The 24,902-nt window shown below is 33.4% G+C and overlaps 1 protein-coding gene across 5 annotated transcripts in view; it reads right to left on the reverse strand.

Moving 5' to 3' along the window:
• Positions 1 to 24,902, reverse strand: part of Snx13 (sorting nexin 13) — a 150,328-nt gene that overhangs the window by 47,483 nt on the left and 77,943 nt on the right. For all 5 annotated transcript variants that reach the window (XR_007346132.1, XM_015498128.2, XM_015498130.2 and 2 more), the window contains 5 exons: positions 20,709 to 20,792; positions 11,613 to 11,751; positions 11,146 to 11,234; positions 5,610 to 5,709; positions 4,066 to 4,259 (listed from right to left, as the gene is read on the reverse strand). Coding sequence is in view for 4 of the 5 variants with exons in the window: in XM_015498128.2 (XP_015353614.1) it covers positions 4,066 to 4,259; positions 5,610 to 5,709; positions 11,146 to 11,234; positions 11,613 to 11,751; positions 20,709 to 20,792 (606 nt within the window). In the remaining variant the exon portion in view is untranslated. The remainder of the gene's footprint in view (positions 1 to 4,065; positions 4,260 to 5,609; positions 5,710 to 11,145; positions 11,235 to 11,612; positions 11,752 to 20,708; positions 20,793 to 24,902) is intronic.

Below are 24,902 nucleotides of genomic sequence, written 5' to 3' on the forward strand. Positions count from 1 at the left end.
ACCTTCAGTCTATGTATGTCTTTTCCTATCAAATGCGTCTCCTGTAGGCAGCATACTGTTGGATCTTTTTTTTTAATCCATTCTACTAGACTGTGTCTCTTAATTGGTGAGTTTAAGCCATTAACATTTAGGGTTACTATTAAGATATGGTTTGTACTTCCAGCCATATTTGTTTATTTATGTTACTTAACATGATTTGTTTTTCCTCTTTGATTATTTTTTCCCTTTACTGTCCTAACTCCCACTGTTGGTTTTCATTGTTATTTTCCATTTCCTCTTCCTGTAATGTTTTGCCAAGGATGTTTTGAAGAGCTGATTTTCTAGCTGCAAATTCTTTTAACTTTTGTTTATCGTGGAAGATTTTAATTGCATCTTGCATCCTGAAGCTTAATTTCGATGGATACACAATTCTTGGAACCCATTTTCTTTCAGCGTTTGAAATATGTTGTTCCAGGATCTTCTAGTTTTCAGAGTCTGTGTTGAAAGATCAGCTGTTATCCTGATTGGTTTACCCTTAAATGTAATCTGCTTCCTTTCTCTTGTAGCTTTTAAAATTCTCTAGTTATTCTGTATGTTGGGCATCTTCATTATAATGTGTCTAGGTGTGGATCTCTTATGATTTTGCACATTCCGCGTCCTGTAGGCTTCTAGGATTTGGAATTCTGTTTCATTCTTTAAGTCTGGGAAGTTTTCTAGTATTGTTTCATTGAACAGATTGCTCATTCCTTTGGTTTGGACCTCTATACCTTCCTGTATCCCAATAACTCTTAAGTTTGGTCTCTTTGTGTTATCCCATATTTCTTGGATGTTCTGCTCATGGTTTCTTAACAGTCTCGCTAACATGTCTATGTTCTTTTCAAGTTGAAATACTTTGTCTTCATTGTCTGATGTTCTATCTTCTAAGTGTTCTACTCTGCTGGTAGTACTCTCATTTGAGTTTTTAATTTGGTTTATTGCTTCCTGCATTTCTAGGATTTCTGTTTGTTTGTTTTTTATAACCTCTATCTCCCTGTATAGTTGATCTTTTGCTTCTTGGATTTGTTTATGTAATTCATTGTCAAAGCGATCTTTCATAGTCTGATTTTGCTGTCTAATGTCTTCCTTGAGACTCCAGATCATCTGAAGCATGTATATCCTGAATTCTTTATCTGACATTCCATCTGCTACAGATATTACCTCTTCTAAAGTTGCGTTGACCTGCATTGCTTGTGGTCCTTTCTTTCCTTGTCTTTTCATACTGCTCAAGTTTCTTTCTGCTTTGTGAAACTGTTGTGTTATTGACTTTTCCCCCTATATATTTATATTGCTCTTGTATAGTTGCAAAGTCTCCCTTTTGTGGAGAAAGACAATGTTGACAGTTCTCAATATCAATAGTACATCATCTAAGCACATGTTTTTCTTATTACTACATTTATAGCTAGACTCTATGTCTACAAATATTGGTTTCGATTATCGTTTACAATATAGTCATTAGTTTCATGAAAGGCATACCGTTTCTGGTAGCTTGAAGAAAATTCAATTTCAGGTGTAGGATGTTATGTTTAGGGGGAAAGGATTGAGGGTATGGGGTTAATCTAACTTAGTAACTTTGGAAAGCTCTAACAAATAGATGGGTAATTTATGGAAGAATGTATAGATTCAAATTCCTATCTGTATTTATAAGATTACCCTACTTATGAATAGTAAAATTTAGGGGGTTGCAAGTGGGATAGAGGGAGTAAGAAGGAGAAAAACAAATAACAAGGAAAGAAAGAGAAAAAAGAGAGCGGGAAAAAGAAAATAAGAGAAAAAAGAAAAGAAATAAAAAGGGGGGGAGGGAGGTGGGGCATATGCAATTCCTCTATATTATATTATTCTGGTGATTCAGTTATTAAAGACCTTTTTCATGCACAATTTTTGGTTTCACATATGTTGAGGTTGCAAGGACCAGAGGGGGAAGGGTAGAGGAGACTGGATGAATGGATGAAGAGAGAGAGAGAAGAGAGAAAAAGAAAGAAAAAAAAACGTCTCTCAGAACGCTGTTTTCTTTTCTTTCAGTTGGTGGCGTTGTCTATTCCTAGCTTGAGTCTCTGGGTTCAGGGTGGTGGTGGTAGTCAGTGTGAGAGGACTTGAGCTTCCACCTGTGGCCTCTCTACTCTTATTCTCTGAGATGTAAACCAGGTGCCTGATCCACCGCAGAACCGAGCTGGTAGCCATGTCCACTGGTTGGTAGGTTTTAAGGGTTGTTGGGATTTTCCAAGATGAGTTCCATCAGTTTTTCTCATAAGGTGTTTGATGAGGTGGGGGGTGTTGGGGAAACCTTATGTTTATACAGAGCTCGGTCAGGTGAGTGCACGGGCGGGCGGCTAGGCCCCTCCTCCAGTTGGGGTGGTCTGCCTACCGTGCAGGCGGGAGGCTGGGCTCCTCCTTCAGTTGGAGTTCTAATTGCTTCTAATATGCTAGTTCTAATCAGCAGGCGGGCTGCTGGGCCCCTTCTCAGGGTCATGTGGTCTGCCTACCGCAAAAGCAGGAGGCTGGGCTCCTCCTCCAGCTGGGGTGGTCTGTGTACCACGCAGGCAGGCCGCTGGGCCCCTTCTCCGGGTTGCGTGGTCTGCCTACCGCAAAGGCAGGTGGCAGCTGGGCCCCTCCTCCATTGGGGTGGTCTGTCTACCCACAGGCGAGAGCTGGACACAGTATCTTTATTTATTTTTATGTGGTGTTGAGAACCGAACCCAGGGAACTACAGGACAACATGTGAGCACCTTTTCTACAAAAGGAAAGAATAACAGCCACCTTGCAGGCATAAATCTCATTGTTGAAAAATCTCATTGTTTCCATGTTTTCAAGAAACATGTATATACTGTGTAATGCTCATACCATGCTACACATATGTATCTCCTCAAATATTACTTTGTGGTTAAAAAATATTAAAATCCCTTCTTCTACCTTTCTTAAAATATTCAACACATACTCATCATCTCTAGTCACCCTATTGTGCAACTAAACACCAGAACCCATTTCTTCCATCTAACTATACGATAGATCTTTCTTCCTGCTGATCAGACATTTCAAACCTATAAATTTCCATTGGAATACCACTTTAACTGCATCCCATCAATTTTCACACAATGTCTTTTCATTTGTAACTAAAAATACTTTCTCGTTTTTCAAGTCATCATGCCATACACAAATACACAGTTTATGTGCTGATCTTAAAAAGAATTTTGAAATTATAGCTTTCTTATTATCCCTTGTTGACCCAGACCCTATTTAGAAATATATTGCTTAATTTTTAAATACTTATAGATTTTCCACATTCCCGTCTGTTGACTTCTAATTTAATTTCATCTGATCAAAGGACATACTTTTTTTGTGATTTCAATACTTCTAAAGTAAGATTTGTCTAGCATATGTTTTATCCTGAGAAAGTTCTATGTACTCTTAAAAATAATATGTACTTTACTATGAAGGAAAATGTTCTACATATGCTAGTTCTAATTGCTTTATGTTTTCAACATCTCATATATCCTTAATGATTTCCATCTAATTCTTTACCAATTATTGAAAACACAGTATTAAAGTCTCTATTATTGCTGGTATTACTCTTTCTCCCTTAAATTCTATCGATTTTTGTTGAAAATATTTGGGAACTTTGACAAATGTTTGTAACTATTTTATCATTCTGATTGACACCTTTATCATTATGGAATGTTCTTTAATAACAATTTTTATCTTCAATTCTATTTTGTATGATATTAGTATAGCCATTCTATTTCTTTTTTATTTGTGCATATTTTATCTTTCTCTGTCCTTTAAGTTTTGATCTACTGTGTATTTGAATCTTCAGGGTGTGTGACCTTTAATCTTGACTTTGTTATTTAGTGTGACCTTGGGCATATTAATTTGTTTTTCTAAACAAAAGATTCTTCACTTAAACAATCAGAATAAAAATACACAGGAAGATTTTTCTAGGAATTAAATGACACATTTCTGAGGCAATTGTACCTGGCATAAGTAGTGCATATATGACAAAAATTATTATTAATGATACTGCCAAAGAATAAAACATTTATCAAAATGTAGTACCTTTTCAGACAAATACTGTTCATAAATTCCAACAGCAGCTGCTCTTAAAAGACCTTTGGTTTGGTTCGTTTGATGTTTTCCATCTCTTTGACGACTTAATAAAACCTCTAGCTGTTGTTGGGCTGTAACCCGGTAGCCTTCCACTGTCATCCAGAAGAAAAGATGTGCTTGACCTCCAGTTTGCTGCATGTAATCTACCAGAACAAAATCCATTAATAAGACAGACATTAACGTCAAACAATTTGGGGTCCATATAGATGTATGACAAGTAAGTAAAAAGGATTGTAATTTCAAGTATTTAAAAATGTGTTGCAAATCTTTAAGATGAAAAAACAAGGTATAAGTTAAATACCAGATATGTAGAAAACATTAGAGGAAGCACATATTATAAAGATTTTTTAAATCTCATTTTTCATAATAAAATCGCTAGGGAATAATTTCTACCACATAATAATAATTTCTACCACTTCATCTGGAGTAAACTACTTCAACAACATTCAACATTTGTTCTGAATAAAGATTACTAGTTAGAGTATGAATTTTTCTACATATAAAGATTGGCAATTCAGCAAACCACATATTTATATTTTTGATCACAAAACTGAAGATATAGGGATTTTTAAAAAATCTTCAGATAAAACCAATTTTATATATTAGCAAAATATATAAATAAAACATTATTATATATTAAGACAGTATAAAAATAAAATACCACATCCACATATAAATAAAAATTATATATAAATAGCTTATATGCATATTATGCATTCTCAATAAAGTATTCTCAATGGATTTAAATTCATAGTAGAATCACCTAGGTTTATTTTTTAAAAAGCAGTTTAACAAATACTCATTAGTTATAATAAGCATTTTTTCCTTCAAAACAAAATAAATATCTTATCTCCATGGTTTCTAAAGAAAAAGAGTTCAGAAAATAAAGGGTTGTTATGCAGCATACTAGCCATTCAAAATTTAATAACACTTAAAATTAAAACAGTATGGTGGTTCTTAAAAAATCATAATAAAATTACTGTATGATCTAGCAATCCCACTTTTGGGTATATAACCAGAACAACTGAAAGTAGAATCTCAAAGGTTTATTTGTATGTGCATATTCATAGCAACATCATTCACCCTAGATAAAACACAAAGCAATCCAAGAGTCTCTTGATGGATGAATAGGTAAGTAAAAATGTGGTGTCTGTGCATGTGTAGTATACACACACACACACACACACACATACACACAAACTGAATTATAACTCAGCCTTAAAATGGAAGAAAATTCTGACACATGTTACAACATGAATGAACCTTCAGGAAATTAAGTCAATCATTCTAATGGGTAAAGTTTTGGTTTTTACAAGATTGAAAAAAAAGCTCTAGAGATGGATGGTGGCGATGGCTGTATATTATCAATTTTATATTTAAGATCACTGAACTGTACACTTAAAACTATTAAGATATGAAATTCTGTTAAGTGTATTTTGCCACAATAGAAAAATTCAATGGCTATATTATGTAAATAAAATGAATTGACCTACCCATAAAAAACTGTAGTGCAACATTGTCTACAAGAATGCTGTCCAGAGGGACTGTGCAAAGTTTCCCAAAGTTTGCTGCCAGTTTCACAGTATTTATTTCCTACACACAAAAGTGAATACATGTTAGTATTTTATCAAATCACTCATTAGGGTAAAGATCTTTAGAAAAATAAGGGAAATAAAATCTAACATTAAATTTAAATGGAATAAAAATAAAGTCTTTCCATTCCCTTTCATGTTGATTCCCAATAAAATACTCTGGTTAGTGAACATAAATTCCTAGTTTTTTCAAGAGGTACCTAGCAAACATTTATTAAAATATGATAAACATTAATTTCAGCCAATATTAAAAAACAATCTAAAATATTGTATTTAAGTATTTTCTATCTCTACATACTTCAAATGAAAATGAACAATTTAGGGGATAAAGAAGTAAGAGGATATTTGAAATGATTATGTATTCAAGAATGAACTCCAATATTTCCAATTTTTGATTAAAGTCTATTTGATTCTAACAGTGAAAAAATTTATAATTTTTAGAAAAAAATGTATATCTTTTCAGACCACATAAACAATGAATTTGTATCCTGTCCACAGTCACAGAGTGAAGTAATTACCTACATACAGGGGCGGGAGGCATGAATCCAAAAGTTAAACAGCATCTATATGCTAGACACTATGCTGATGACATTACACGCATTACTTAATTTAAGGTACACAGCAATCTTATTGGGTATGTGTCCCCAGTCTCATTGAACAGATTTAAAAAAATGAAGATTAGGAAGGTTATCTATGGTGACAAAGCTGGTAAATATGAATCTGTGTTTTCAATTCTGCAGCATTTCCTCTAAAATTCATACCATTGCTGCAAACTGTCTTAACTGGCTTCTACCGCCAAATCCACATCTCATTATCCCTGGTATTTTTAAAGAAAAGATTTGATAGGTTGCCTTATTCATTGCAGATACTAAATTAGCATAAATAGTACAAGAAGAAAGAAAATTTGAAAAGAGAAAAAACAAAGAAACAACAATATAAATCTATCTCTGTAATCAGTATTTCATTTCACAGAGTTGCTGAATAACAGACAACAGAATTGAAATGAATAGCCTAGAGCAACAGCAACAATGGTGCACACAGGGCATAGGGAAGAGTATACAGCATAACTTTATTCTTAATATTCTAAGTCAAATTCTAAGTAAAATGGTTATAAAACTGGAGATTCTGAGATTACTTTCAAAAGGAAAATATCAGATGAATTGAGCCCATAAAATACAAAGGTTGATATTCAATATAGAATTGACTTTTATAGGCTTCCAAACAAAGTATCTAAATTTTAAGAGGATTCAGTATCAAAATGCATTAGAGCAAAGAGAATTTAACTAATGATGCTGAAAGATGACTAACTCTAAGGTCTGGATAAGGTAACTATTTAAAGAAAAAATGCATAAATAAAACCACATTATTCTTCTAATTTACATATATACAGTAGTTTAAAAATATAGTTAACAATACACACAAGTGACAATGTGACTCAAGCTTTATCTTTTTATTAGTAATGTTTCAGAAAGTTAAATTTATCTAGCAAACTGAACAATATTTAAAAAAAAAATTCTTCCATTCTGTATGGAATTTAAATATATTACCCAATTCTAAGAATAGCAAGTCAAAAACAAATTTCCAAAATAGAAAACCAGAGCCAAATGGTGATACTAAAAACTAAAGAAACTAAAAAATATATATTTTCTCTGCTTAAACCCCCAAATCTCTACTCTTCTTTATAGTAAAATTCCTCTGAAGAGCTATCTACAAACATTATTTTTAATTCTTTTCTTCCATTCTTCCCTGGACAGACTCCAATCAGGCTTCATCACTACTTCACAAAAACTGCTCTCATCAGATCACTAGTAATTTCCATGGTGGTAAACCTAAATGGCAAATTCTCAGTCTTCATTTTACTCAATGTTATCATAATTTGACACACCTGACCTAACCTTTTATAGATATCACACTCTCAGTGTGTCCTGCAATCTTTCTGGCCATTTATTCTTTGCTTCCTTGTCTGGATCCCTTAATTCTTCTTCAACTTTATTCACTGAATTGACTTAGGACTAATCATCGGTATGCTCTTAGTTTCACTTTTAGATAATCTTATCCAGTCTCTTAACATTCAATCAAATTTTGATAAATTCCAAGGATTCATAAAGTCACCTCCATCACTAAACTTTCCCTTGAACTCAAGATTAAACATTAGCATGTGTAAATGATCTCTAAAAGGATATCAAATTAAAATATCCAGAACTTGTTTCTCCTTGCACATCTTTCCCTTCAATTTTACATCTCAGCAAATAGCATATATTATTCGTGAAGTTGCTCAGAGGAAAAATCTTGGAATTATCCTTGAGGTTTTTTTTTTTTTTTTCCTTTTTTACCCCATATTTAGTCCATTAGCAAATCCTGAGAGCACCACACCCAGTCTCTAAGCACATCTCATAACCTCCACAGACATTTCTGTCTTAGTCTGAAGCAGTAATCTTAAATTCCACTACAGGTTATTCTTCATAAAAAGTCAGAGAATTCACTTTAACTCATAAATTAGAACATGTAGTGACTGATTTCCACCACAATTAGAATAAAATAAAAACCTTAACTATTGCCAGTAAAACATATGCATATAAAATCTAGCCCTCAGGTTCCATAACTTCATTCTTCACATAATCCTTAATTCATTCACCTAACCATGACGACCACATATAACTCACTAAAGACATTTCTGTCTCAGGGCCCTTGCACTTGCTTTCACTTTTGCTAGGAAGATCAAAATCAAGCACACAAAAAATACAGTATGAACTCTCATGTTATTCAGATTTGTCTGTGCTCAAATATCACCCAATCTCTCAGCATCTATCTAAAATGCTCATTTTATATATTCTACACTGCTACATTTTTTTCGTTGCAGATATCATCATGATGTTATATATCCATTTGTTTATTTCATTTTCTGACTATGCAATGAAAAGGTAGCTCCACAAAAAGCTACCTTTATTTGGTTCACCTAAAATCGTGCCTGATTCACAAAATTCACTAAATGCTAAATTTTGAATAAATAATAAATAAATAAATAAATAATCAAGGAATAAAATAAAACTTTTAATCCTTTGCATGTTTCAAGCTATGTTTTTTAAATTTAAATTTGTTTGGTCAACAAGTTTATTGTCATTACCCAAAGAATCTTCACAGAAAACCGTTGTTTTATTTAGCTCTCAGCAGCCTGTTCCTAAGCTCTGAGAATCAACCTTCTTTTAACCTACCCAATCTTTCTTCTGGGCAAGGGATTTGGGGGGATGGTTTCACCTCTTTTTAACTTCTCTCTTGTACTTCTTCTAAAAGACTGGTTTCTCTTATATAGCAGCCATGAGCTTTCTTATCCATCTTCCATAATGTCTTGAATCACACTGTTCTTTATTGTACTGAGAGAACTGTTTCTTGTAAGCATCTTCACTTTCTTCCACTTGATAATACACATATTCTGTCCTGATCCATGATATGCTTCCCAAGGTACTTCTGCATTAAACTCCTTGCTTTCAAGATTTTAACCAGGGAATCATTTGAGATAGTAAGAAATAGAAAAACCTCCATCCACAGCTTTCTTTAGAGAGCTTTACTGCCAGTAGCGGTTCTGGCAACAAGTAGCAGGTGACAGCATAAGCTGTCAGTATTTTCCACACTGTAATCTTGAATCTCCTGTACACAATGCTTTCCACATTCAATTAATCTCCAGTTACTTCCACTTGGCCTCCATAGGTCTTGCCCATAGCAACCTACTGAGAAGTCTATGGGCCAGCTGTACGTCAGTATAATACTCTACAGCATAACTGGTTAGGCCTACTTTCACACCATATTTTTCTTTTTTTTAGAGAGAGAGAGAGAGAGAGAGAGAGAGAGAGAGAAAGAAAATCTCTCTCTTTTTTTTTTTTTTTTTGTAGAAGGACACAACACAATGCCTTTAATTTTTATGTGGTGCTGAGAATCGAACCCGGGTCATGCGCGCGCTAGGGGAGCGCTCTACCGCTGAGCCACAATCCCAGCCCCTCACACCGTATTTTGATAGTTCAAATATATATGCTGAACAGACTATCGTATCCCCTTCCATACTGACATAAGCAATCTGACAAACGATAACTATCATCCTGTATTTGGGCATATACTTCTCCTGGATCACCGATTGTTACTGAGCTTGAGTAATGAAGTTTTACCCTCTCTTCTTCTAAATTTCACTTGCCATGTCTTAATTTTAAAGCTTATTCTTGACAGCTGTAGCAAAACCTACCCTGTGGAACCAAGATTGGTGTCCATAGCTTAACAGAGCTATGGAGGCCCAGCAGCAGTATGGGGGAGAAAGTTCAAGTGATATTTTAACTAATCTCTTTGATTTGCTTTAATAAATACTTATCATATTATACTATACAAGAGAAAACTGTTGTGAAATCCTTGCTGTAGAATGTTGCATTGGTTAATATCAGACCCTTTTCACTCTCATACATTGTTGGAGGAGCTGCAAATAGGTGCAACTACTATGGAAAACAGTATAAAGATTCCTCAGAAAACTTGGAATGGTACTTCCAATGGTAGTACCAATGGTACTACCATTTGACCCAGTTATCCCACTCCTCAATGTATACCCAAAGACCTTAAAATCAACATACAAAGTAACACAGCTATACCAATGTTTACAGCAGCTCAAGTACAATAGCCAAGCTATGGAACCTACCTAGATGCCCTTCAACAGACGAATGGATAAAGAAAATGTGATATATACACACAATAGAATATTATTCAGCCTTAAAAAAGAATAAAATTATGGCATTTGCCAATAAATGGATTGAACTGAAGAATATGCTAAATGAAATAAACCAATCCCCAAAAAACCAAAGGCTGAATGTTCTCTCTTAAGAATATGCTAAATGAAATAACCCAATCCCCCAGAAACCTAAGGCTGAGTGGTCTCTCTTAAATATGGATGCTAACCCACAACAAGGGAGGGTAGAAAAAGGAAGAATAGAAGTCCACTAGATTAGACAAAGCGAAACAAAGGGAAAGTAGCAGAGAGGGGAATAGAAAAGACAGGAAAAATTAATTGAACATAATTTTCCTAGCTTTATATTTGAATACACAACCAGGGCAACTCTGCATCATATACTACCACAAGAATAGGATCCTAATTAGAATAAGTTATGCTCTATGTATGTATAATTTGCCAAAATACATTCTACTGTCATGTATAACTAAAAAAAAAATAAATAAAATCTGACCTTTTGTCACTTATTAGCATTTTAATCACTAGAAAACATTTATAACTAAACATTAATTCAAAAGTACTTAATAGGGCTGGGGTTGTTGCTCAGTGGTAGAGTGCTTGCCTAGCATGTGTGAGGCCCTGGGTTCAATTCTCAGCACTATATATAAAGAAATAAAATAAAGGCCCATTGACAACTTAAAAACTATTAAAAAGTATTTTAAAGTACTTTATACTTACTTTGCCTGACTGCAACCGCTGTATTCTTGAGTCACATACTTTCTTTACAAATAATAAGCTATTTATTTGATTTTTGATGGTATTGATATCTAAAAGGAAACAAATTTATTATGAGCGAGGCAAATGGTGTTTACAAAATATTTTAAATATGTACTACTTTAACAAGATAACCAATTAATACAACAAATTTTTATCTAGTAAAATAAACAATCTGAAATTATGTACAGTGAAATTACTTCATTAAAATTTAACCATGCCTATTATCCATACTTTAGGCATAACTGAAGTAATCACAAGTCACATATTCAGAAAATTATGCTTCTGCTCTAAGCAAATGTTAACATAATAAAATTTATTTAGTTAAGGTGAAAATAGCTAGTAGCATTAAGTGGCAGTTAGATAAGTAAAGTTTTATTTAAAGATATAACAATACTTAAAGAAAGCATTCTTTTACTTAAATGACTTACCATCACCAGCTGTATCTAAAGATCTAAGATACTGTAATTCTTCTGCTGCCTTATCTCTAACTGCTTCCAATTCTCCAATATTGTCACTCAATTTAATAATGTTCATAAAGGCCTCATAGTTGCAATTAGAATCACGGATCTGAAAATAAAGTTTTTTAAAAACAGTTGGGAAGGGGCTTCATTTAATAAGTAATAAACTGAATTTGAGTGCCTACTATATACCAGGCACCAGATGCTATATACCCAAAGCTTATAACAAAAGGAAACAACAAACAAAAAACCCTATATTCATGGCACTTATGTTCTAATGGGTCAGACTGTAAACAAAACAGAATAAGTAAAATATACAACATGCTAGCAAGTACAAAAGAAGATTCGGAGTTTTTAATGACAGCAAAGAAGCCATGGTCACTGGAGCTAAACCACAGAAGGGCTGAAGAATAGAAGGGGAGACAGTAGTAATGGGGGACAAATCTTGAGGTTTAATAAAGGTTTTGCTTTTAATCTGAAGGAAATCAAATGTTACTAGAAGTTTTAAACAGAGGAGTAATATTCTATGGCTTGAAATATAACAATCATTACATAAAAAAATGTAGGAAGAATCAAGAACAGAAGAAAAATCAGTTAATAATACAGATAAAACATGATAATAGTGCCTAGCAAAAGTGAGGGTATGAGAAAAGTATATTTTAAATGTTCTTTGTTACATGTTTTGTGTTGGGAAATGCTTTACTCAGACAGTATAGAAAGACTGGCTGACAAAAATATATCTGATTTAAGTGTGAAATAAGAGAACTAAGAATTATATCAAGATTTATGGCCTGAACAATGTTTAACAACATTAAACAAGATGAAGAAAACATTAAAAAAACGGAAGGTTTTGGAAGGAAGGCAGAATATCAGGAGCTCAGTCTTTGCCATTAAACAACAAAATGTAGATATTAAGGATGCTTTTGAATATGAAAGGTTAAGTGTTCAAGGAGAATTGGAAATATTTGTTTCCAAGTCATTGACCTATACATGATATTTAAAACCGTACAACTGGACAGGAGTCATCAAGAAAATACATGAGGATTGAAAAAAGAGGAGTTCCACAACAGAAACCTACTTAGCACACTTACACAGCAAAAAAGACTGAGGAAGGCCAAAAACCAAGAACACATTTTGTCTTAACAAGCCAAGTAAAGCAGTGTTTTAGCTAGGCATAGTGGTGTACACCTGTAGTCCCACCGAGGCAGGAGGATCACAAGTTTGAGGCCAGCCTGGGCAACTCAGTGAGAACCTATCTCAAGATAAAAAACAAAAAGGGCTTGGTGGTGAAAGTACTCCTGGGTTCAATCCTCATTATTGTTTGGGGGTGGGGGGAGAAATGTTCTAAACTTATTTTGTCCCATAATCCTAGATGTGAAACACCTATAAAAACTTAAATACAGTATATAATTATGTAATAATAATATAATTATTAGTTAATATAATAAGATATATAAGCCCCAGATATGAATTCTAGTTTATTTTAATGCACCTTTGTCGATTTTGTTGAAATAGAGTTTAAAACTAGGGATATAAGGGTATAATAAGGAAAATGAGAATGTCAAATGTCAAGAGAATAAAGTCAATAAAAGGGGGAATCTAAGAATTGACCATTAAGTTTAACAATGGATATCATCCTCCTTGACCTAGAGAACTTTATTGGCAGGGTTCAAGAAAGAAGAAGAGTAGGACACAGTGGCCCATGTTGTAATCCCAGCAACTCAGGGGGCTGAGGCAGGAGGACCAGGAGTTCAAAGCCAGACCTTAAGCAACTTAGGGAAACCCTGTTCCGAAATAAAACATAAAAAGGACTGGGGATGTTGCTCAGTGGTTAAGTGTCCCTGAGCTTAGTCCTCAATACCGTTGCGGGGCGGGCGGGGGAGAGAAAAGAAGAAAGAGAGAGAGAAGAAAATGTGGACAGCCAACAGAGTGTGAAAATTTGATGAAGCAGAAGAGTGGGAAATTGACAAAGCAATAAAATTGGAACTATCCAGAAGATGACAGGTACAGTGCACAAGAATGGAGATGCCAGACACAGTGGCACATGCCTGCAATCCCAGTGACTCCAGAGGCTGAGAAAGGAGGATTACAAGTTCAAGGCAAGCTTCAGCAACTCAGCAAGACCCTAAGCAACTTAAGGAGACCCTGTCCCAAAATAAAACATTAAAAAGGGATGGGGATGTAGCTCAGTGGTAAAACACCTACGGTGGTGAAAGTACTCCCCAGTACCAAAAACAAAAAGAGTTGTCTTATCTGGGATACTTGGATATATCACCAACAACCATAGGAGAAAATGAAGAGTATATGTACACAGAAGTAAGGAATGAGCATTTTGGAGAATAGGACATTATGAAAGTTCTCTTTTGATTACTTCCATTTTTCCATTAAGTAATAAAAGCATGAGTGAAAGCGTGAGGATGTGAAAGGTGGGTACATGAAAGTGGAGGATGTACAAAGAGCTATTCAGGAGAGTGAGAGAAAACAGTTAGGAAATTATGATTGCAAGGCAAGAATAAGGGAACAATTCATATTAGTGCTAATGAGTTTAAAATGAGGTCAGTGTAGATCTCCCCACTCACAACTACATGTTAAATTTAACCAGGGCTGTAACATCACCTAATAACAAATCACTGTAAGTGTAGATAAAATTTAAACTAAGCAAAACAGGGAAAGTGGGAAAAGATAGCACACTTAGGATACTGACTATTCTGAAAAAAAAAAAAAAGAAGAAGAAATGGAGACTAAAATTACAGAACTATGAAAAAATATACATTACATACAGGGATCAATGATACAGACGTTAACTTCTCATTAGAAACCATGGATACAAGATGATAATTACAAAGTTTCTTCCAATTAAACATTTATACAAGTACTAAAATGAAACTGTTGACGAAAGGACCCCATTTTTCCCCTGCACCATTTTTTGAAGAGATTATTCTTTCCCACTGGGTAGTCTTTAACACCACATGGAAGATTACTTTATCATATACGTGAGAGTTCATTTCTGGGTTCTGCATCCTGTTCCAATGGGACTACAGGTCTGTTTTTATGCCAATAACACACTATTTAATTACTGTAGCATAAGTTTTGAAATAAAGAAGGATGAGGTTTCCTGAAATTTTGTCCTCATGATTGTTTTGGCTATTCAGGTTCCTCTGAGATACCATATAGACTTTAGAGGATTGTTTTTCTTATTTCAGCCAAAAATATTGGAATTTTGATAGAAATTACTCAGAATCTACAGATTGCTTTGGGTAGTATTGACATCTTCACAATATTATATCTTCCAAAACATGAACAAGGGATGAGTTTTCATTTATTTGTGTCATCTTTGATTTCTTTCAACACTGTTTGTGGTTTGTAGTGTACAAGTCTTTCCTCATTTTGGTACTTCTTTTGCAGAATCCCATAAGTTTTGTAAACTCTGATATTGTGAAATATGTATTTGGTCTTTATTCCAGTTTCCTGACATGCAACTAATATTCCTTGGAATCTCAGGAGTGATAATAGTGTCTTGTCTCCTATACAGCCTCGGGATGAACTTTCAGTCTCACTAGTTTTCCTCTAGTTCTAGGGAGGAAAAAGGGTCTAAAGACCGAGCTGATAAATTAATGGTTAATAATTTAACCAAACATGTTTCAGAAAAACCCAAAAGGACTGAACTCCAAATACCTGAACATATATAGGTTCCTGGAGGGTGGCATGCCCAGATAAAGCATGGAAGCTCTGCATCTTTTCTCCCAAACCTTACACTATGTATCTCTTCCATCTAAATTTTCATGTTATCATTGTAATATCCTTTATAATAAGTGGGTGAAAACAAGTATTTCCCTGAATTGTACAAGTTGCTCTGGCAAACTAACTGACCTAGAAAGGTGATCATAGAAACCCCAATTTATACCAGTTAGCCAGAAGTTCCAAAACCCAGACTTGAGACTGGCATTTCAAGGAGGATAGGGTGTTGTTTTATTGAGCCCTCAACCTGTGGGATCTGATGCTATTTCCAGGCAGATAGTGTCAGAATTTAAATGAATTAGTGCATACCCAGCTGGTGATCTCTGAAGAAATGACTGCTTGGTTCATTACCATTCTGTGTTATAAAAATATAGGAGGAAAAACTGAACTTGTTTTTCCTGTATCTTAAAAGTTATATTTAAATTCTCTGTTGTATTAAATTATTTATCTCTGTTCTGCTTTTTGACCCATTGCTTTTTTAACAGTGTGCAGTCTTATTTCCACATATCTGTGAATTTTTCAGTTTTCTACTTCCTGGTGGCTTCCTAGGTGCAATATCTTACAATTTTAACAATCTATTCTAAATTGATAACAATTTCAATAATATACAAAACTTGCACTAACTTTACATGTCTATTCATTGATCTCACAAATTACATCTTTTCAGATTTTATATCTATTGATATAGTTTGAGAGTTGTAGTTGTATGTTATGCTTTTATTTTTTAATTCTGTAACTGTATTAAAGCAATGTAGGTACACTATCATTACAATATAACAGAATAATGCATTTCTATATATTTGATTTGCAAAAGAGCTTTGTATTTTTGTATGCTTTCTTTCTGTTCTCTAGCATTCTTTCATTTCAATCTGATGGACTCCTTTCAGTAATTCTTATAAGGAAAGTCTAGTAGTGATGAACTCCCTCAGCTTTTGTTTACCTATCCTTCAAAAATGAAGGAGAACTATAGTATTTAGCTACAGAGCTGGAAAAAAAAAATGCTGATAATCTTATGAGTGCTTCCTGATATGCTAGTCCCTTTGTCTTGCTACTTTAAAGATTCTGTCTTTGACCTTTTGACAATTCAATTTTATTTAATTCTTCTCTGTGTGGGTGACTCTCTCTAGGTTCAACCTAAATTTGAATTTGAAAGTCTATTTCCTTCCTCAAATTTGGGATGTTTTTGCCAATTCTTTCTTCAAATAATCTCTGTTCATTCTCCTCTAGCTTATTCTGAAAATCCCAACATACATAATTGATTTACTTTACAGTGCCTATAAATCCCTTAAGCTTTGCATTTTTTCTTCATTCTTTTCCATTTTTGTTTTTTGCTGATTCAATAATTTCACATAATGTGTCTTCAAGTTCACGGATTCATTCTACTTAATCAAGTTTGCTGTTGACCTCTCCTAGTGAATTTTTTCATTTAATCCCTGTATTTTTTCAGCTCTACTATTTTTGTTATTTTTTGTTTATATTTCTTTGTTGATAGTCTCATTTTTATTTATTAATCACTTTTCAATTTGTTACTTGTATATCTATGCTGTATCATAGCACAACCAGTTTCTTTAAGATGATATTTCTAATCTTTGTTAGATGATGCATAGATCTTTTGTATCTTTAGGGTTCAAGTCCTGGATATTTATTTGGCTATTTTATTTTATCCGTGTTTCCCTGTTTCTTTATGTGTTCCTTACTTTTTGTTGTGATTTTTAAATTTAAAAAAACAGACACCTCCATCTAGATTTTACAGACTGTCTTCACACAGAGGAAGAACTTCATTAATCAGCCCAGCTAAGATTGTGGGAACCTCTCAAACTTCTGGGCTTCTCTGTGTAATTTCCCACTTAATTTCTCAGTTTCTTTTCCAGGAGTTTATAATCTTTGCTCCTTCTAGTGCCTTGTTTACTTCAGTAAAAATTCTCTCATGCTGCAACAACCTGATAAGCCTTCCTGTGTCCTTGGCAGCCCCCAGGCATCCAAGATATGCTAGTTTCAACAGTGCTCCAATTAAAATGAGAAAGATATCAGCACCTCAGGAATTACCCTGAAAATCCAGAGTACTGAGACACATGTTGTAGTCTTTTCTTTCCTTCTCACAGAGTCTCAGGAGCCTGGCACTTAATAATTATATGAGTTCTGTCACTGTCTGTTTACTGTAAGTCCTCTGGCCCTATCACAAGTTATTAAACTATCTTCTGTTCTCTATGGCCACAGGCATCAAAATATACTCGCTCCCCAACAGCACTCCAAGTCGGGAGAGAAAGAAACACATTCTTTGAAAAGCCCCTGAAAGGCCAGAATATTGGTCATATATTCCATTCTTTCCTTTCCCTCCCAGTGGAAAAGCTACAAGTTGGGTTTTTCTTTCTGATCACTAACTATGCCATGTTTGGGGATGAGCTGACACAGCTGAAATGAAATAGCTTTACTGACTTGTTTCAGTGCAGCTACTCTTAGCTTCAAGCTCACCTGGGGTATTTAGACTTCCTAACTGATTTCTGTAGTTCTCAGAAAGGTTGTGTGGACCCTTTTATTTTGTTAAATTGGTATTTTTGTGGAGAAATAAGATCTGGGGTTTCCTATTCTATCATCCTGCTGATATCAATGCCATTGGCAATTTCTTATAAAGTTTAACATAATCCCTATGTTCCTGTAACTCCACTCCTAATGATTTACTCAAAAGGAAATTTATAGTATATTCATAAAATGGAATACTCTTGAGCACTTAAAAAAAAATGAATGCAAGGAAATTTTCAAAATAATAGTGTGTTAAGCATAAGAAGCCAGACACGAAGGAGTAGAGATTGCATGACTCCATTTATATAAACTTCACGAACAGGCATAACTAATTAATGGTGATGGAGAATGGAGGGGTTATGTTTGGGGGAAAGAGGGGATGGACTTGCTAGAAGTCAGAAAAAAAGAACTTTTGGGGATTATGGAAAATTTGTCTTATGATTCATGATACCTACATGACTGTATATATTTATCAAAATTCATTAATATGTAGAATTAAGATCCAAACATTTCACTTTATACAACTTATACTTCATTGACAAAAGGAAGAATAAAATAAAAGAACATTGAACTTGAATACATTTAAAATACAACTGTCTTTCATTTTTCTTGTCTAGTTACAGTTATCAATATTAGCAAATTAAGTTTGATCACTTCCAGACAGAGACAAGACCTAACTTTGTTGTCTTTATAAAATATACATATATTAAGATAAAAATAATGCAAATCTGGCCATATTGTTTTTAAAAATTACTTTAAAATCATTCCCAACCATTTTCTATGACTCTAGCACTTTACATACATAAGATAATGTTAATATAGTTCTAAGATGTTACTTTCAAATAAGAATGAACTATTCAATTAGATCACACTAACATGAAAATGCAGTTGAATAAATAAGAGCTCAGTTAACATTTATATTTATAATACCTATGCCTAAAAAGCTTTTCACATAAATGTCAAGAGTGTTAAAAAGACAACAAAGGACGCTAAAGATCCCTTCTTGATAAATTCTTCTCTTTTAAATATATTTTCTGATAATCTACTGAAAAGTACAACAGTGACTGTGTTCCCGTGTCTATTAAATCACACAAAATCCAAAGTATCATACAACAGTATATATCATACACAGGCCAATCATAGAAGAACAAGTAAAAATGTAGTAAATTGAAATATTTTTGGAGTGTACTAAAACCTTCACAAAATGTTTTTGCCATATAATGAACTACAGAGTTAATACATGCTCAGCAAAAGAGATCATCTTCAGTTAACTGTTTCACATAAAAGGTATCATTAGTATTTTTCATGTTCATAAAAACCAAATTCTATCATTTTAATGGCTGCACAATACTTGATTATATTGATATGAAATAATTTATTAATTTAATCCCTTTTTTGGGATATTTAAGTTGCTTCCAAATTTTTATGACTATATACAACATTGCTATGAATGGCTTTGAATATAGATTTCTGCAGACTTAACTTTCACTTTGGAATAAGCTCTTAGGTAGAATACCAAAGGAAATACATCTTAAAATTTTAACTATATAGAAATGCACATTTTTAAAGCTTCTGGTAGAACCTAATAATAAATAGTTGACAACTAAAAAGAAAATCAACTTTTATCACTTCCAGAAAAAAAAAATGCTAGGAATACAAAATAAAATTTTTCTTTTCTTTGCAGGTAACCCATAGTCTGGTGAGAGAGACAAATGTGGTGGCAACAATAATAATAAAGCAATGGCTGGCAAGTTTGACAATGTCAAAGGAAATCAAAGAATAATCAGTGATTCTTTCCTAAGAATAGTAGATGGGGTTAAAAGGAGATGAATGTAGAGAAGAAATCCTGGGTTCAAGTAATGAATCAAAGATCTAAAAGTATATACCAAAGGAATTCCCAGCAGATAGCCCATTTACAACTCCTCCTTGCTATGACTTTACTGAGGAACAGAAAATACAATCAGAAAATTAAAAAAAAAAAAAAATTGAACTCATAAACTGAAGAATTCCTATTTGGTATGCTTGAAAGAGTAGAAAAATCTTGAGTTATCCACTTACAAGCACATGAAGCAACTTAGGAAAACAGACCTAAAATACAAATATTCTGATTCTCATTCTAGTGTTCTATCATTCATATTTTCCATTATATGGTATAAAATGTGAAGCACACACTATTTAAGTAGTTCAGACATTGAGTTGTATTTAAAACAAAATATAGGTTTAGTATCCCTAATCCAAAAATTCAAAATCCAAAACATTTTGAGTACTGACATTATGCCACAAGTAGAAAATTTCACATCTAACTTCATATGACAGTTCACAGTCACAACACAGGCATGCTAAGAATATTGCATAAAATGACCTTCAAACTACGTATAACGTGTATGTGAAACAAATGAATTTCATGTTTAGACTTGGGTCCTATTCCCAAGATATTTTATTATAAATACCAAAATATTCTAAATTCTGAAGCATTTTCAGTCCCAAGCATTTTAGACAAAGGATGCTCCACCTGAAGTAGCTGTTAAAAATACTCATTGTTTGTATACATAGGCAGTTTAAAAGATTCCATTTTAAAATAAGCAGTAGCAGCACCATAGTATCAGGCAAAATAATCAATAAGCTTCTTAAAAAGAAAATGACCAACACATTTAACAAAAAAATATAAAATAACAAATACAGGAATTACTTTAGAAACATTTTTAATTCCTTCAATAAATTATTTCTTAAACACCCTCATCTCCAAATAGTATTTTACATTTAAAAAATTGTTTCCAAAACAGAGCAGCAATTTTAAAAGGTACTTACCATCCATATGACATACTGATTAATATAATCAGGATCACTGAGTTGATTTATTAATGGAAGAAGAATTCCTCGTGCAAGGATTTCCTAAAAAAAAAAAAAAATTAAAAACAAATTTAATGTATATTTCTCAAAGGCATAATGTAAATTTCCTGACACAGTGCTGTTACATAAGCTAGGTATGATACACTTGATACACATACACATGTGAAAACATAATAATGAAATGTTATAAAATGGTGATATCCCACAACCTCATTAAAATAAAGAAGACAAAGCTACCTATCAAGTTCACATCTCCACAATGACACTAATGGTGAATTATAGATGTATCTGGTACATTAGTATTTATGTCAATTTTTAAAAGACAAAACATGAGGAAAAAAGTTTTTGTGGATTCATACATCTATATTAAAAGTATAAAACAGAATGAAAAGATGTACACTAATTTTAGAATCAAGTTTTTTACTTCAAGGGAGAAAAACCAAGCAACTGCAATAATTATGTTCTAACCTATTTAAATTCTGCCTTTCCTTTAAAGCCTTACTGAACAATCAATTATACTGTAAAATAAACCCTAACCATTTCAGCTGAACACTTTTTTTACATACTTAAAACACACAGCCACCCAGTATTTGTAGGATGTATCACTTAATATTTTCTATGTTTTTGAGTACCTTACATTTCTCTAATAAATTACCACTATATAGGAATCCTCTGTATATGAGTAGAATTGGTTAAACTACTGACTTATCTATCTTTAAAAATATTTACCATCTCTCCAGTCTTTTTAAGGTCATTGCAGGCATTTGATAAATGAGTAGAAATAAAAAACTAACAAACTAAGAATTTAGAACTGATTCCATTTTCACCTAAGTAGTAACCTTCATCCATTAATGCCTATGATATCTAAATTTATAAAAATCATTTCTTGAGAATATTGGAGGGGGCTAAATAACAACAAATTTAACAAGATATTTAACTTTTCAAAGTAAAAGAGTAATTTATTTCTTTTTACTGGATTGCTAATGTATCTGGGCCATTTTTTAGCATATGTTCACAGAAGGTGGTCTTTATTTTTCCTTAAAGAAATATTTTATGTGAATTTACTTTTGTAAATTGTGTAGGTCTCTGATAACTATTACCCTGTGATGAATTAATATCTCATAGGCACTAATATATGTTCCAGTTATTTTTAGAAATGTCTCAAGATACTTTATGGTGCCAAATTTCAAGGAATTGCTCCTTTCAAGATTAGCTTTAGCCCCTAACTTCTTAAAAATTATACTTGTTTATTTAATTTCTTCCATCTAATTATATCTCTGGCTAAAAATGTTCAAATTTAAAAATGTACTTTGTAAGAAGAAAATTTACACACACACACACACACACACACAAAAATGTTTTTCCAAAGTTTCTTTTTAAAATGAGGAAAAATACATTGGAAAGAATTTTGAGTAAGTTTTGTATTTACTAGATAAAGCAATTAGTTAATCTTAGAAAACTACTTTGGTATCTGAATTTGCCTCATAAAATGGTCTGGCTATTCAGGGGCTAATTATACGACCCAATAATTCCTCTACAGGTCCTCGTGAGAGCTCTAAATATTTCAAAGTAAATAGCCATTTCCACATAATTCTTATTTTAAGACCCACAAATTCTAGAAGATAGCATCAGCTGTCACTATGGAGGCCTGAAAGATACAAAATCATGAAACCATGAATCTTTAAATGAAGAAAAGGCAGTAATAGAAAGAATGTAGAAGCAATTAAAAAGCAATTACTTCAGTCAAATACTGTGTTGTACAATCTATGCAAAAGACCCATTTAAAGGAAAGAACTTTCATCTAAACAAAAATGTCTTTTCGGAAAACTCAAATTTGGGAAAACTTGGAATATAGTGACCATTGACAAAATTATTGACAAAAGAAAACTGATAAAGACTATCATGACAAAAGAAAAAGTGAATTGCTGAATGCAGGGCCTTATAATTATCCTTAATCAGATTCAAGCACAAAGAAATGAAGTATTGACTAAAAGAGGAATCCTTAGTGAAACACATTTGCTCATTACAATCCTATTGATTTTTAACAATAACCTCATGTAACAGGGCAGATCTTCATTCATAGTCCTTAGGTGTCAGTTTATTTCTCAGGAATCTGCAGTAGCACGTGCACCACAGGCATCAAGAGGGCAGGGTTTCCTGTTGCATTATAACTGATTCTCTGATTTAATGCCTGATACATACCATGTACAGTGTTAACCACTAGGTATACAATGATGATACATACAGATAAGGTCCCTGACCTAAAGGAATTTATAATTCATTTGAGAAAAAGATATCAATTAAGTAAACACAACAAATGAATTATTACTTTAAAACATGATAAATCCAATGATGAAAAAGAACTATGTACAGCCAACAGTAATAAGGAATTACAAGAGAGTTTAAGATTGGGTGGTCAGGGAGGCTTCTCTGAGGAAATGACATTAAGTGAGATATAAAAAAATAAATACTACTTAGCTAAGAGACTAACAATAATCAATCTTAGCAAAGGGAAAAATCATATGCAATAGCTTTATAACTGGAAAGGAAAGAGGCCTTTTGGGGAAGAAAGCCAATGTGGCTGCAATGTAACAACCAATGACAAAGATATTATCCTTGACCAAATTTTGGAAGGCTCCTCTGAACCCTCTACCAAATTAGGCCTCAACCTTTGGCCTTCCATGTTTATTCATTACTGTATCACACAGTTTTAGCAAGAATCCTGTCACATACATTTAGCCAGAACTCTCCCACCCTTCATAGCTGATCAAATTCTTCATCCCTGCTCTTGATATTTCACCATCCTGACCTACCTTTAGCAAGAATCCTATTAAGTCCTTTTAAACACAGTCTCCTGCCCATACTACTCTACATCTCTTAGTAACTTTCCATCCACTTATCCCCATTCTGCCCCTGGGATACAAATCCCTACTTGTGTTATTCAGAATTGAGTCCAGTTTTATATGAAAGCCTTTCTTCCTCTATTCCAACAGTTCCTGAATAACATCCATTTTTACCACAATTTACCGTCCAATTCTTGTTTTCTCTGAGATTGCACAGCATGGAGGCTGGAGAATAAACAAATGTTATCACACAAGCCTTATAAGCCTCTAGAAAGACTCAGGATTTGGAAAAATTGGTGGATGGTCATAGTATTTACTGGGACATAAAAAAAGACTAAATGGCAAAATGGATATAGAGACAAGAATGATTTCCATTTTGGACATGTAAGTTTAAAAGGTCTGAGTTATTCCAGGGGAGATTTTAAGTGGACAGCATGTCAGAGGACCCTGGAACTCAAAGGGGAAGTCTTAAGATATAAATTTAACTAATTAGCATATGGATGGCATTTAAAGCCAAAGAATGAATAAGCAAAAGAGGGCCTAGGACTAGAGAACTTTAACATTTAATTAAATTTAAGTAGAAGAGAAGTTCAGACATGGTAGATGTGAATCTAGTAATAGACATGCCAAGTATTTACCACCTTTCATATGACTGCTCCCCAAAATTGGCCTAACCATATATAGTTAATCTATCACACTGTTCCATCAAAACTTAGTAGTTTCTACTCACTTCACATTAAATATCTTTAAAATACCTGACAAGTACACTGAATTCAAGCTAGATGATACGAAGAAACTGGGATTGCAATAACATACATGTATTTTTAAAACATGCTTTATAAATTGGTATCCAGTCCAATCCAATCCAATCCAATTCAAGGGGGAGGAAAGACTAACAAGATTATGATTTTCAGGAAAATTCAAAATTTTAATTTTACCCATGCAACCTGGATAAGGTCTTAAGTAAGTAGCATTTCTTGAAGACAAAGCCAAATGTTACTCCTTTATGCTTACACACAAGAGTTTTACTCCAAAGACTTTCATTACAGGAAAGTTCTCATCTTTAACGAAAATTAAAATTTTAGCTGCTCAGTTCTATTTGAAGTTTCTGTCCAGAAATGTTCTTTTTATCTTGTCTACCTTAGGTAAAGCTATATAGTACTGGAAATTTTTAAGAATTTACCCTTGTTATAACCCAAAATACAAGCACCTAACTTAGGAAGTTAACAAAGCATTGGACAGGGACTTCGGGGGAATTGGGAAAAGGTCCCCAAGACCCTATCAGGGAATCTGAGTCAAAACCTTTTCT

The sequence above is a fragment of the Marmota marmota genome, unplaced genomic scaffold, assembly GCF_001458135.2.
Source record: "Marmota marmota marmota unplaced genomic scaffold, marMar, whole genome shotgun sequence".
Taxonomy (NCBI): Eukaryota; Metazoa; Chordata; class Mammalia; order Rodentia; family Sciuridae; genus Marmota; species Marmota marmota.